Raw genomic sequence first — 14,024 nt, 5'->3', positions numbered from 1 at the left:
TTAATCTGAGCAAGGGATGAGCACAGTAAGGAGTATTCAGTTCAGTTCACTCTCTCGCGAGGTTTGCACCTGGGATAGTGAGTACACCCGAATTGAGAAGAGAGAAATTTGTCCTCGTTGAGGTCAAAATAGCCCGCGATGTTATGATAGGAGCAGAGCCCCCGCATACCTATATGGAGGCATAGATCGCTTTGAGGCCGAAATTTATGTAACAAGATGAGTTCGGAAGGGCCATCCTGATAGTACAGAATGAACCGCCCCCTACTCCGCAGAAAGAAAGAGTGGAGATCGGAAGAGGTAGAGACATGAAAACAAGAAGAGATTCCAGCAAAAGAAGAATAGGCGATTGGCAGAGTAAACGCCTAGACAGCTGGAGTCACTCCGTGCCCTAAGTGTGAAAAATCATTTGGGGGAGTGTCTAAAAGAGTTCGGTCCGATATCTGCTATAGGTGTCGTCAGCCAGGGCACCTATAGAGATTGTAAAGCTCCCCCTCCACTAGCAGCACAGCCCCTAGAGGCACGAATGCCAGGGGTTTACCATGGCACAGGGTGAGGTAGAGGCCATCCATCAGCCGTAACTGGTCGTTATTTTTTTATACAGTTCCTCTTATGCTTTAATAGATTCTGGAGCCACGCATTCCTTATGTCTCATGGGATGATAGAAAGATTGGGTCTGAAGCCTGTAGTGGTAGATCAACCCATTAGGATAGATACCCGATGGATTAGTGTTTTGACCCGTGAGATGCTCCCACGAGAGTCTGTAATGATTCATGGAAGAGAACTGATATCGATCTAATAGTGTTTGACATGCCTGATTTGATGTGATATTGATGGATTTTCTAGGGAAGTATGGAGTAGAAATTGACTGTCGAAGAAGAAAGCAAGGTTTAATCTTGATAGTGGAGAAAGTTTAGTTTCGGTGAGGGCCATCAATTAGTATGTTGACGTAGCCTGAAATGAAGCTAGGAAGAGTGCTGAGAAAGCTGTTCAGGATATATTGCACATGTAGTGCAGAGTGGTGATGTTTCTCAGCCAGAAATTCAGAGAGTGCCTATAGTCGAGAATTTCTGGATGTGTTTCCCGAAGAGTTACTGGGTCTACTTCCAGAGAGGAGGTTGAGTTTAGTATTGAACTAGCACCGGGACAGCACCATATCAAGAGCCCCTTATCGAATGGCCCCAGCTAGACCTGGCAAAATGGGTTTAGACCCGCGGGTTGGCCCGTACCCGGGTAAAAATACAAGGTATGGGTCTAAAATATTATACCCATTTTTTTGGACCCGTACCCGGCCGGCCCGTACAACTGACGGTTATACGGTGAACCCACGGGCACGCGGGCACCCGTTTTCAAAGGAATCCCTATTTTACTTTTTATCACGCGCATCTCTCATCTTTCACTCTCAGTCCTCAGTTACTCTATGGCGGCCGCATCTCATCTCTCAACTCTCAGCAACTCAAGTATCCTTGTCGGCTCATCTCCTCTCTCTGACGCTGGTAACAATTCGAGTGCTGCAAGGAATTAGCAGAAGCAGTGGGTGAGATAATGTTATTCTGGTTCATCACTTTAATTTTGTGTATTGGGTTCTTGAATTGATAAGCGTATGGCAGTAGGAACGTGGCTAGGGTTATTCTTGCCAGTTCTTTTTGATTCTTTGCAGCAGGTGCAGAGAAGATAAAAGAGAGTGAAGGAATCGGTTTATCCAATATTTTTATTGAAAGCTCTCTAAAACCCCAACTTGATTTTCTTTCTATCTATCATCTGATTCTGATCCAATATGTACTTTGGTTGTTCTCTTTCGTGTGTCCACTTACTTTGTTAATTGATGGGCGAAAGAAAACACATTGATAGCCTTCAGCCCTTCACCTAGCTGTCTATCATCTTCGCATTTGCATTTGTTTCTATCCATCATTTTGATTCTTGACTGATCTTCACATCATAAAACCGTTGCTGAGAATGGTTACTGATGTGTGAATTGAAACGCGATACATTTATGAGTATTGGTTTAGAGTATCATTTCAATTTCTTTTCTTTTATTGATAAATATATAAAAGTTTCAATCTCTGGTATGAAATTTTGATGAAGTTCGTTCTCTCTCTCTCTCTTTGGGTCCACAATGAGTAATTGATCTGTGCAACTTCTGAAAGCGCGCATCTGTGCAACTTCTGTTAGGGGTGAAACTGTCAAAACCGAAAGCTGAGAGAGAAAAAAACGGTCCACCCCGGGTCCACCCGTACCTTATAGGGTAGGGCACGCCAAAATATTGGACCCGTATAAGACCCGTACCCTTTTACCTACCCGTACCCGTTTTACCCCGCCCACCACACCGTTTTGCCAGGTCTAGCCCCGACCGAGCTTCAAGATTAAAGAAGCAACTCCAGAGCTTTTGATAAAGGTTTTATCCGACCCAAGTCATTCCCTGGGGAGCTCCAATTCTTTTTGTGAAGAAGAAAGATGGATCGTTACGGATGTATAGACACAGAGAGCTGAATGTGACAGTGAAATAATACACTACACCTGAGATAATGATTTATTTGATCAATTAAAGGAGCGGCAGTGTTCTCAAAATTGTTTAAGGTCAGGGTACCATCAAGTGAGAGTGGTTGAGCAAGATATAGCTAAGACCCTTTCGTACAGGTATGGGCATTATGAGTTTGTAGTGATGCCTTTTGGGTTGACGAACGCCCCATCAGTGTTTATGGACTTGATGAACCGGGTCTTTCATGATTGCTTGGATCAATTCTGTGGTTTTCATGATGATATCCTGGTTTACTCTAGGTCGAGAGAAGAGCATGAGGAGATTTAAGACTTGCACTACAACGATTGAGAGAAAAGAAGTTGTATGCTAAGTTTTCCAAGTGTGAATTCTGGTTGAATCAAGTATTGTTTCTACCATACTGTTTCGTTGAAGGGATTTCGGTGGACCCTAGTAAGTAGAGGCAATCCTTGAGTGGCAAAGCCAAACGGTAAAAGAATGAAGTTTCTTGGGCTAGCATTTACTACCGGCGATTCGTAGCGGTTTGCCCAGTTGGCTAAGCCATTGACAGCTCTTACCAAGCAGAGAGTTCCTTTTTATGGTCAACCTTGTGAAATGAGTTTTTACGAGTTAGAAAAAGTTGACCTCAGCTCTTGTGTTGTGTTGCTCAGGAGGGGGTAGATTATGATATTTTTACAGATGCCACTACAAGACTGGTGCTGTATTGAGCAGTTAGGTAGGGTGATAGCTTATGCTTCTCGACAATTGAGAGTACGAGACAAGATACCCTACGCATGTTTAGAGTTGGCAGCGGTAGTCTTTGCTTTAAAAATCTGGAGGCATTATCTGTATGGTGCGAAGAGTCATATCTCACCGACCAAAAAGCTTGAAATATTTCTTTACTCAGAAGGAGCTGAATATGAGGCAGAGAAGGTGGCTAGAGCTAGTTAAAGCATATGAATGTGAAATTAATATCAGCCAGGGAAAGCTAATGTCGTAGCCGATGCGTTGAGTAGAAGGCTCATTTAGCCCGACTCACTAGTCGAGAGAGCTAATAATGAGTTGTATAAAGAACAAATTGAAGTGGTTCAAGGAGGATTGCCAGGTTAGATTCAAATCACCACCTATGGACGAATTAGAGAAAAGCAAGTGGTTGTAAGTGGTGTCAGGAGTTACTGCAAAGAGTGCATAAGAATGAGAAACCAGAGTTCCACCTGGTAGGGGTGTCTCCGTTTAGGGATCGGTTGTGCATCCCTCAAGATAAGGAGTTAGGAGAGAATTTTTATGGAAGCTCATGACACACCCTACACTGCTCATCCAGGAGCACCAAGATGTATCAAGATCTAAAGAAAGGCTACTGGTGGCCAGGTATGAAGAATGATTTTGCGGAGTTTGTAGCTAAATGCCTGGTTTGTCAACAAGTAAAAGCAGAACATCAACGGCCATCAGGATTGCTTCAACCACTTAGTATTCTGAGTGGAAATGGGAGAGTATCTCATGGATTTATTGTGTCTCCTAGGGTTCAGAGAGGTTTTAATGCCATTTGGGTGATGTGGGATAGATTGACAAAATCAGCCCATTCCTTCCAGTGAAAGAAGCAACTACTTCAATCACTAGCCCAGTTTATATCAGAGAGATAGTGAAACTTCATGGGGTACCCAGACGATAATCTCAGACAGAGATTCTAGATTTATCTCCCTTTCTGCTGAGCTTACAGAGGAACCTGGGTACTAGATTGGCTTTTAGCACCGCTTACCATCCTCAAACGGATGGACAAACAGAGAAACAAATCAAGTGCTTGAGGATATGTTGCGAGTTTGCTGTATTGTATAGAGTATCCTGGCATGAGATGCTGCCCTTAGTGGAGTTTGCGTACAATACAGTTATCATCGACGATTAAGATGGCACCGTATGAGGCCTTGTATGGTAGAAGTATGGTCTCCACTACATTGGGATGAAATAGGTGAGAAGGATGAGCTGAAATTAGCCATTGGGCCAAAGATGACTCAGAAACTGATTGAAGATGTAGCTGATTAGAGACAGAATGCAACAAGCCCAAGATAGACAGAAAAGTTATGCCGTTTGAAGAGAAAGGAAGTTGAATTCAAGGTGGGTGATAAAGTTTTCTTGAAGTTTCCCCCTTTAAGCGGGTATGCTTTTGAAGTAAAGGAAGCTACACCGAGATTTGTTGGTCCATTTGAAGTGTTGCAACAGTGGGGAAGGTGGCCTAGATTGGCACTACCACCTAGCATGGACAAAGTGCATGATGTTTTCCATATCTCGATGTTACGGAAATATGTAAGTGATCCCTCCCATGTGTTGAATACAGAGAATGTAATTGTGGAAGGTCTTGTGTAAGAGCGTCTAGTTCAGATTTTGGACCGGAAGATTAAAGAGCTCCGGAATAAGAGTATCCTTTAGTGAAAGTCCTTTAGAAACTATAAGTTGAAGAAGCACTTGGGAGACAGAGCAGACATGCAAAGCCGTTACCCGGAGTTGTTTGTCTGATTTCGGGGACGAAATTCTTTTAAGGAGGGGAGAATTGTAACACCCCACTTGAGGTACGTAGTTAAGATTTGAGAATGGTTCGAGTTGTTATCGAGTTATCCTTAGTTAAGCTGTATGTTTTTGTGTGTTTGGTTTATCCTTGGATGAAAAGGTGTATTGGTTTGGTTGAGTGTTTTCCTTGAAGGTTAGTATGATTAGCAAAATTTTAGGGTTATAGTCTTCGCCGGGGCGAAGGAGTTTTGTCGCCGCGGCGAAGAGGGAGTACTTCAACCCGTGGCCTCTGTGAGTTTTCGCCGAGGCGAAGAAAATAGCTTCGTCGTGCAAGACCAGCTGAATGTTTCCTTTGAGTTTTTGAGATTTCTTCTTTTGAGACTCAATGACCATTTACCCCTTTTTACAGGAAAGTGGGGAGTGAATTGTAAGAAATCATGGAGAATAGTTTGATTGGGGTTTGTTTTGTAAAGATGAAGGTCTTAAATGAATTTCAAAGAGTGAGTAAGGGTATTTTGGAAAGAGTGGAGAAAATAGTGATATTAAGGGTTAGCTTTAGAAACCCCTTCATTTTGTTTTGTTCCACCGCCTCTTTCATCCCCTATTCTCTCAATTTTTCATCCAAGATTCCAAGGATTCTTGAAGAGCTTTTGACTAGATTGTTACAAATTGATCCTAAGTACTAAAAGGTAAGATCCCTTACTCTAGAAGCAAATTTTCATTTGTTGAAAGAATGGGATCCTTATTAAGTTTTGTATTGAAGGTTAAGAGAAAGTGTTAAGCCATCAAGAGTGGAGAGTTTAAGTGGGTTCTACTTGTGTCCAAGGTATGTAAATTCATCTAAGTTGTGATTTACTTGATTGAATGATGTGTAGAGAGTTTTAGATCCATGAAATGCTTGAATGTTTATGTTAAATGAGTTGATGAATTCATGAATGGGTTCAATGTTTGTACATGAAGGATTTTCCACCATGAGGGGGTGGATTGTGTTGTATTGTGGTAGAAGTATGGGTAGATTAGAAGTAATTGAGAGGAATTTTTGAAGTGTGTTTCTCTTTGCAGGATGTGTGATTATTAAAGGAGTTGAACTCCAATTTTGGATGGTTAAGAAAGAAATATGATTAAGTTAGAATAGAGTTTATGTATGCACACATATTGTTTGATGAATGCCTAAAAGAAGCATAAGTAGAATTAGAGAACCTTACCTTATGCAACGTAGCATATTTGCATGTCATGAATGCATATAAGGAAATTTTATGCATGAGTCATCCATATGCATATGTTTAATTGAATAATTACATAAGAAAGAATATGAGAAATGAGAAAGAAATACTCTATGAATCTATAATAAAGAAAAGAACAAATTCTCTTAGAGTAAAGAGAAAGAAAGAACTAGCACTAGAAGATAAAATGATTCTTAAGTGCTATAGAAAAGAAAAGAAACTAGGTTGTGCGATGGGGAACTCGTAAGTATAGAGTTATCCTCATGTAAACCGTTATGAGAAAGAACGGCCTCCGCCATGAGAGAGCGGAGTGCTTGTAAATCGCTATGATAAGGAGCGATCTCCGCCATGAGAGAGCGGAATGCATGTGATCCGTTATGAGAAAGACGGACTCCGCCATGAGAGAGCGGGATACACGTAAACCGCTATGAGAGAGAGAGCGGTTTCCGCCATGAGGAAGGCGGTATGAGATTGAAAAAAAAAAGAACAGAATAGAAAGAAAAGAAAAGAAAGAAAAATGAGAAGTTGAATTAGAATTTTGATAAGAATACAAAGAGAATTGATGAGTAATGCACGGGGATGATAGCGTAAGAGACTGTTTTACTTACTGGGCATCTTTGTGCTCACTCCGTTGTTTTCTTTGTTGTACAGGAAATAGGTGAGGACTTGGTCGGATGGACGTCGGAAAGCGGGGAGATTTGGCTGCACTATCCCTTGTTTTGTTTTGTTTCGAAAGTCCTTGTACATATGATGTTTTGTTTTGTAACGAATGTGATTACTAAGTAAAGGAAATTTTTGGGCCCAACTTGTTTTGATAAATATGCTATCTTTTTATTAATCGATATTATGAATCTGGTAGAAAGAAAGTAGTTGTTACAAATCAGCAACCAATAAACTAGAGCAATCAGACAAGAAACCCAGAAAAATATAGCAACCAACAACCAATAAATCACCCAACCAGCAAGCCAATACAAGGATAATAAACAACAAAATGCAATCCAACGACACAGATAAAGAGCAACAAAGCAAAACTAAGACAAAAAGAGATAAAAATAATGCAAGACTTCGAATATCCTCCCCTATTTTCCACTCTTCACTTTTCAGAATATCCTCCCCAATTCTCCCTTACTCCTTTTTATCCTATTCAGAATCTCAACATGACAGAATTCCCACCTATCCCACATAATTTTTCCTCAACATTCACACGCCTAGGAACACTTTTGCCCAACTACAAATAATCCTCTACTACCCATTCCAACACATCAGGTGTTTCATCAGATTCCCATAATTCAACTGCTAATAATCTTGCACATGAACATGTCACATTACAACTAAGTAATAATACACACCTATTCTTCTTAGTTGTTGTGTTAGAGGTCCAGGTGGCAAAAAAGCATTTAGTTGACTAAGCAACATGTTCAAAACACTGAACAAGGTATAGAAACAATGGGTTAGAATAGGATAATCAAAGTACCAAAAAAAAAAAAATGATAGAAACAAAAACAAACTACTGCTACAACAAACAAAAGAACTTCCCCATTGCATTATTGACTTGGTTGACCTATTAAGAGAAGTAAGAATAACATTAGCGAAGGTAAAAAACAATGTTTTAAAACCCGGTCCGGCCCGACAGGTTGAACTGGGACCCGGCTGGCGAGCCAAGCCGGGTAAGCCTCAAAACTGACATTTTCACTCTGTTTGTTAACGCCGGCAGTTGGACCGCTGCACTGTAGCACCCATAGGTCCAACCGCCAAATTTAAAAAACTCGGGTCATTTAAATTTTTAATTATATAATTATTATAATATATATTAATGAACAGTAAACCCCAAATATCTAACATTTCCCTCATTCCCCCCTCCCCCTTCCCTTTTCACGACATTTCCCACCCTTTGCTTTGAAAGTCTGAAGCTGAACATTGCACTCTGAAAATTACCACTGGAGTCTTCCCTTCACCGTCGAATCTCCTCCCATTTTCCTTCACCGTCAACGGCTTACTCGTCGTCAGTTGGGGTACCGCGAATCTCTTCCCATTTCGCGATCTTCTCTGGCCTCACACACTCTTCATCACCGCCGATCTACGTCTGACATCCATCGTCGTCATTCTTCCCAGAGCTGCACAGTGGACAGTCGATCTCGATCTCGGAGCTGCACACACTCTTCTTCACATTGCTTGAATCTCAGGACTCAGCTCTTCATAGTTGCCTTGTTCACAGCCGAGCTCCACCTCCCCGACAGTCAACGAACGGTAGCTCATCTTCACCACCACCAGGTAACTGTCACGATGTAGGCATATGTCTTTGTTTCAGGTCTTGTGCATGAGATTGAGATGTCTTAGTTTGCAATGTAGCAGGCTTCCATCGGGAAGCATGCTGCTCTCAGGTAAATTGAAGCCTAGTGATTAGTGAACATGCTTTACATTTTGAAGGGAGAACTAATGACAATGATTCGGCCTTTCTGATCCTAATTGTAGTAAAAGTTCTGTATCCATTATTTATTTATTTAATTTTTGTTTTGTAAAAGTTATTGAATTCATTCAAACCTATAGGATTTAACTTGATTGGTGAACCAATTTTGAATTGTTGGTACTTTAGGCAGAAGCGGTGGTGTTGTGTTGAAAAATGAAAACTATCACTTTGTTTCAATAAGATATAGTGATAGTTTTCCCTTTTGTTTTAAACCAATAACTAGGAAAACTCCAAGTCTTATAATGCAAAAATCTCATGATATTATACATTGGGGGCAAAGTCTCATCAAGTAAAATCCGGACATTGTAAAAGTTGGTTGGAAGATAGTTGAAAGAAGCAAAGAGAAAAGACCTGTTGCATCGAATTCCATCTCTTTTATTAGTCTGACAGATTCCTTGCCACTTCTTTGGCACTGGACCCATTCCTTCATCACTGAAGCTCTTTGATTCTGGCCAAAGCCTATTTGGCATAACATGTAAAACAGTAAAAGTGGAGGATAATACAATGTAGGTAGAACCTATGCATGTGTTGTCCCTTCCACTTTTTTTAGAGATTTAGGAGTTCATTATGGAACTATTTGTTTGAATACATGTAATTCTGTAAAAAATTGTGGATAAGTGGTATAAACTTATTTGTTATTTGTGTTGCCAGGGTACAGATCAAGATTAAAGACAAAGAATATATCATCATCTGGGTCTTGTCAACAATCTGCTTCCATGGATGTTTCTCAAACTTTTCGAGGAAGAAATGATATAGCATGGGGACATGTTAATGAGGGCGTGGATGAAAATGGGAAGAAGATATTAACATGTCTTTACTGTGGCAAGATAATCAGAGGTGGAGAAATTTATCGAGTGAAATTGCATCTAGCGGGTGTAAAGGAAGAAGTTGGAAAGTGCCCTAAAGTTCCTTTCGATGTTAAATTCAAGATTGAAGAAGCACTAAATGAAATTAAGGCCAAGAATAAACAAAAAGTTGAACTTCACAAGGATGTCAATCCTTATGGAGCTAGTGTACAACAATTTGAGGGTGATATGTTAGATGAAGATCAAGAGTGTGAAGAGGTTTCTCCATGTCCAGCTCCAGCTCCAACTTCAACTTCAAGCACTAAGAGAAAAAGATTTATTGGGATAGGTGACTATTTTGCTCCGAGGACTAAGTCTCGGTCTCAGCTCTCAATTAAAAGTATTTTAGCCAGAAAAGAAGCTAAATGGAGGGTGGACATGGCTGTTGCAAGGTTATTTTATGATTCTTGCATCCCAACTAATGTTATTAATTCAATTTATTTTCAACCTATGGCGGATGCTATAGCTGCAATTGGTCCTGGGCATAAAATCCTAACTTATCATAATTTGCGTGTAAATTTATTAAGAGATGCTAGGAAAGAAGTGCAATTACTTGTTGATGGTTACAAGAAAACTTGGGAGGATATTGGATGTACTTTAATGGCTGATGGTTGGACAGATAATTCACATAGGTCGCTGATTAATTTTCTAGTGTACTGTCCTAAAGGAGTGTGTTTTGTGAAATCAGTGAATGCTTCAGATGTTGTAAAGGATGATGCAACATTGTTTAGCTTGTTTGAGGAAATAGCTTTATGGGTTAGACCAAACAATGTTGTCCATCTTGTCACTGACAATGGAGCAAATTATAAAGCTGCTGGAAGAATGTTGTCTGAAAAATATAGCAATATTACTTGGTCTCCTTGTGCAGCACATTGCATTAATTTGATGTTGAAAGACATAGCTGAGACGATTCATATAATCAACCTTTCGACACGTGCATCTGAGATTAGAAAGTTTGTGTATAATTATTCCTTTGTGCTAGCTTTGCTGAGGAAAAAACAGGTTATATACCTTTACTTCATATGTTTATAATTTACATTGTCAAGACATATTATATATGTACACTTTTTAATCATTTACCAAGTACTAACATTTATTGTCTCTTGAATAGGGTTGGACAGAAATTATACGCCTAGGTGCAAACCGTTTTGCCACAACTTTCATTGCATTGGGCAACCTACATCAGCACAAACATGACTTGCAATCTACAGTGACAGATAGAACTTTTGTGGAGTCTCGATATGCAAAAAACTAATAAAGGCAAAGCCTTTATTTCCATAATTCTAGATAACCGGTTCTGGGATGACATTGGTATAATTTCCAAAGTTGTGAGTCCATTGATGTGTATGCTCCAGATTGTAGACTCAGATGAGAGGCCTTCAATAGGATATGTGTATGATGGCATGTACAGAACAAGGATGGGGATCAAGAAGCTGTTTAAGAATAAGAAAAATTTGTACAACCCTTATACAACAATTATTAAGATGCGTTGGGATAGGATGTTGTCTCGTGATATTCATGCAACAACATATTATTTGAATCTTGCTTTTAAATATGACGAAGATACTTTTTTCCAAAAAACCTGAGATCATGTATGATTTTCTTGACACTATTGACAATAAAGCAAGTGTATTCAAAATGAGCAAGACAACATTACTGGAGGAGAGTAGATTATATCGAGACCGTCTAGAAAGCTTTTCTCGTGAGCTTGCTCTTCAAACTTGCAAAACTACACGGCCATGTATGTAATAGTTATTAACTTTTTAAGTCTAATTTTTAAGTTATGAAATTGTGTTTATTTCTTATGTAATTGATACTTTTATTCTCAATTAGATGAATGGTGGAGGACATTTGGGTTTAGTGCTCCAAATTTGCAAAAGTTTGCAATCAAAATTCTAAGTCAAACTTCGGCCTCTTCCGGATGTGAGCAAAACTGGAGTGTTTTTGAACGCATACATACTAAAAAGAGGAATAGATTGGAGCATCCACAGTTGAATGATTTGGTTTCCACTCATTATAACTTGCATTTGCAAAATAGGTATAAAGTCTTCTTCATTTTGTTATTTTTATTAATGTCTTTATTGGTCTTGATTTGAATATTTAATTCTGCTATTTCAGGAGTTGTTATAAGAAAATTACATATGATCCTATTGATTATGAGAGTATTGATAAAACTGAATGGTGGATAATTGATGAGGAAGAGGAGGTTGGTGAGCTTAATTATGATGAATTGGAACAATCATTATATGGAGAATGAGCTATACCTATAGATGGTGGTGATCACCCTTCTTATTATGACTCAACAAATGCTTCAGAAGGTTATTTACAATTTTTTAAGCAATTTCAATTTGGTATTAGCTAGTTTATATTCAATTAGTTTAAATGGGAAGATTTAACTTATGGTTTTCCTTTTTTGCTAGAATTTTTTGTAGATGATGTCGCATCATGTGGTGTGTGAATTGTCAATTTTAATTGAGGATGGAATGATGGATTGATTGATTGAAGACCATTTGGTGAAGATCATTTTTTGTTAGAAAGTTGAAATGTTGACTTGGAAGTTGAAAACTTGAAACAACTATTATGTGATTTTTCTTCATTTATTTTGTTATTTTGATTTGTAATTTGTTGTATTATTGATGTAATGATGTTTGATGATGCTTGACTATGGATTTTTTTATTTTGGAGTTTATGATTTGGACTTTGCAGCAAAATTTGGGAAATAAGTGGATTCTGTGAACAATGTTTTTGATGACATCACCATGTTGACATCAGTATGATGACATCACCGGTTGAACCAGCTGGTTAAACCAATCGACCCGGGACCTGGCCATCTTGCTGAGTTTGTCCCGGGTCGATTTTTAAAATATTGGTAAAAAGTAGTTGACATAAATATTATATGATTTGAAATAGTTGTAAGTACCCCTTGAACTTGAAGCTTGGGACAAGTTTGCTGCAAATCGAGCTCCTGAAAAGGGTGCAGTCATTGTGGACACAAAGGTTCACTACACATAAAAAAATAGAAATCAATATTATAAGAGAAAATATGATGAAATTGACATTTTTTCTATTACCTTGTGCTTCTTCCTTTTATCTACATTTGTTGGATTTTTTTTGCAGGACCTTTTGTTATGCCCCAAGACACTGCAGACATTACACCTAAGTGTAGAGACCCTTTTAGATTTTGGCTCTTCATTTGGATCTCTCCTTCTTGATTTAGAAGGTCTGCCAACCTTGGGCCGCCTGTATGGTGGCCAAATATATTCATCACTAACCTCTGGCCAACCAGTCTTGTTGGGAACAAGGTGGACCATGTATGCATAAGTTTGCAGGTACATCGGAATTCTAAGCTTCGGATCAACATAATGTTCATAGTTGGAAATGTTCTTGTGTAACAAATAGACAATAGTATGAACACAAGGAATTTCCAATAGTTGCCACATCCCACAATCACACAAGTGCTTACCCAAAACTAGAACATGAGTTTTACATGGGTTTACATTCTCATCATCTACTTCAAACTCATCAGATCCAGGGTACCGGACTTTGACATTTCTAGCTGCCTCAATCATCTTGTCTATCTTTCTGTGAACTACTGGTGGAAGAGGTGTAATTCACTCTGTACCAACTTTCAATCTACATTGTAACCGCTTCATTACCCTATGTCGGTAAAGTTCCAGTAGACTTAGTATAGGAAGTTCCCTGTCTTCACCAAGCCATGAGTTGAAGCACTCACTCATGTTGTTAGTTATGTGATCTGACTTTGCTGTTGTGTCAAACGCATGTCTGGACCATTGGTCTGGTTCATTTTCAAGCAACCATTTGTATGCACCCTTATCTACATCCTTGACACTTTCCATGGCCTTAACAAAATCTGGTCTGTTTGTAGCCTTACTCGCTGCCCAAAACAATTTCCTCATGTGAACCCCAGGAATTTTTTTTCTGAAGTTTGCATGCAAATGCCGAGCACAAAATCGACTCCTTGCATTTGGCTACTTTGCTTCTAGTGCATTTAGAATACCCTTTTACCTGTCACTCATGAATGTAACATGCTCTAAATCACCCAAAAAATCATACAATAGTCTAAGAAAGAAGCCCCATGAGCCATTATTCTCCACCTCTGCACATACAAGGTACTCTTTCCATAAACCTAAAAAACCTTAAAAACAACCAAACATGTAAAACCAAGAACGTTCATTACACATTATCGTCGACCTTAGTTCAGTCATCCTCCATTGTCATCGTTACCCCACAACCCTAAACCAAACAAACAAACAAAAAAATTTAAAAACAACCAAACATGCAAGTAAGAAAAACAAAGAACAAATAAGAAAAACCAAAAACTTAGAAGTGCACTAAAATAAGAAAAAATCGAAGAACAAACAAGAAAACCAAGAAGAAACTTTCAGTTAACCCTTCAATTTTTGTTGTTCGGTCGTCGTCGATGATTTATACTATTAATAACGCTGGCCTTAGTTCAGTCATCTCCACCATCGTCGTTGCCCCACGATTCTCTCCCT

At 39.1% G+C, this 14,024-nt stretch overlaps 2 protein-coding genes across 2 annotated transcripts; one reads left to right on the top strand and one right to left on the bottom strand.

Annotated features, from left to right (window-relative positions):
• Positions 1 to 8,488: 8,488 nt before the first annotated feature.
• Positions 8,489 to 11,764, top strand: LOC116127894. The gene is made up of 4 exons (XM_031413552.1): positions 8,489 to 8,576; positions 9,314 to 10,509; positions 10,863 to 10,963; positions 11,626 to 11,764. Exons 1-4 carry the CDS (start codon positions 8,489 to 8,491, stop codon positions 11,762 to 11,764), a joined length of 1,524 nt encoding a protein of 507 aa, XP_031269412.1.
• Positions 11,765 to 12,487: 723 nt separating this feature from the next.
• On the bottom strand, positions 12,488 to 13,076 carry LOC116127893. The gene is made up of 2 exons (XM_031413551.1): positions 12,628 to 13,076; positions 12,488 to 12,509 (listed from the first exon to the last, which is right to left on the bottom strand). Exons 1-2 carry the CDS (start codon positions 13,074 to 13,076, stop codon positions 12,488 to 12,490), a joined length of 471 nt encoding a protein of 156 aa, XP_031269411.1.
• Between the last annotated feature and the right edge of the window lie 948 nt (positions 13,077 to 14,024).

The sequence above is a fragment of the Pistacia vera genome, unplaced genomic scaffold (assembly GCF_008641045.1).
Source record: "Pistacia vera cultivar Batoury unplaced genomic scaffold, PisVer_v2 Contig196, whole genome shotgun sequence".
NCBI classification, from domain to species: Eukaryota; Viridiplantae; Streptophyta; class Magnoliopsida; order Sapindales; family Anacardiaceae; genus Pistacia; species Pistacia vera.
Note: the sequence above shows the minus strand (reverse complement) of the source record. Positions and strands in the feature narration are given on the sequence as shown.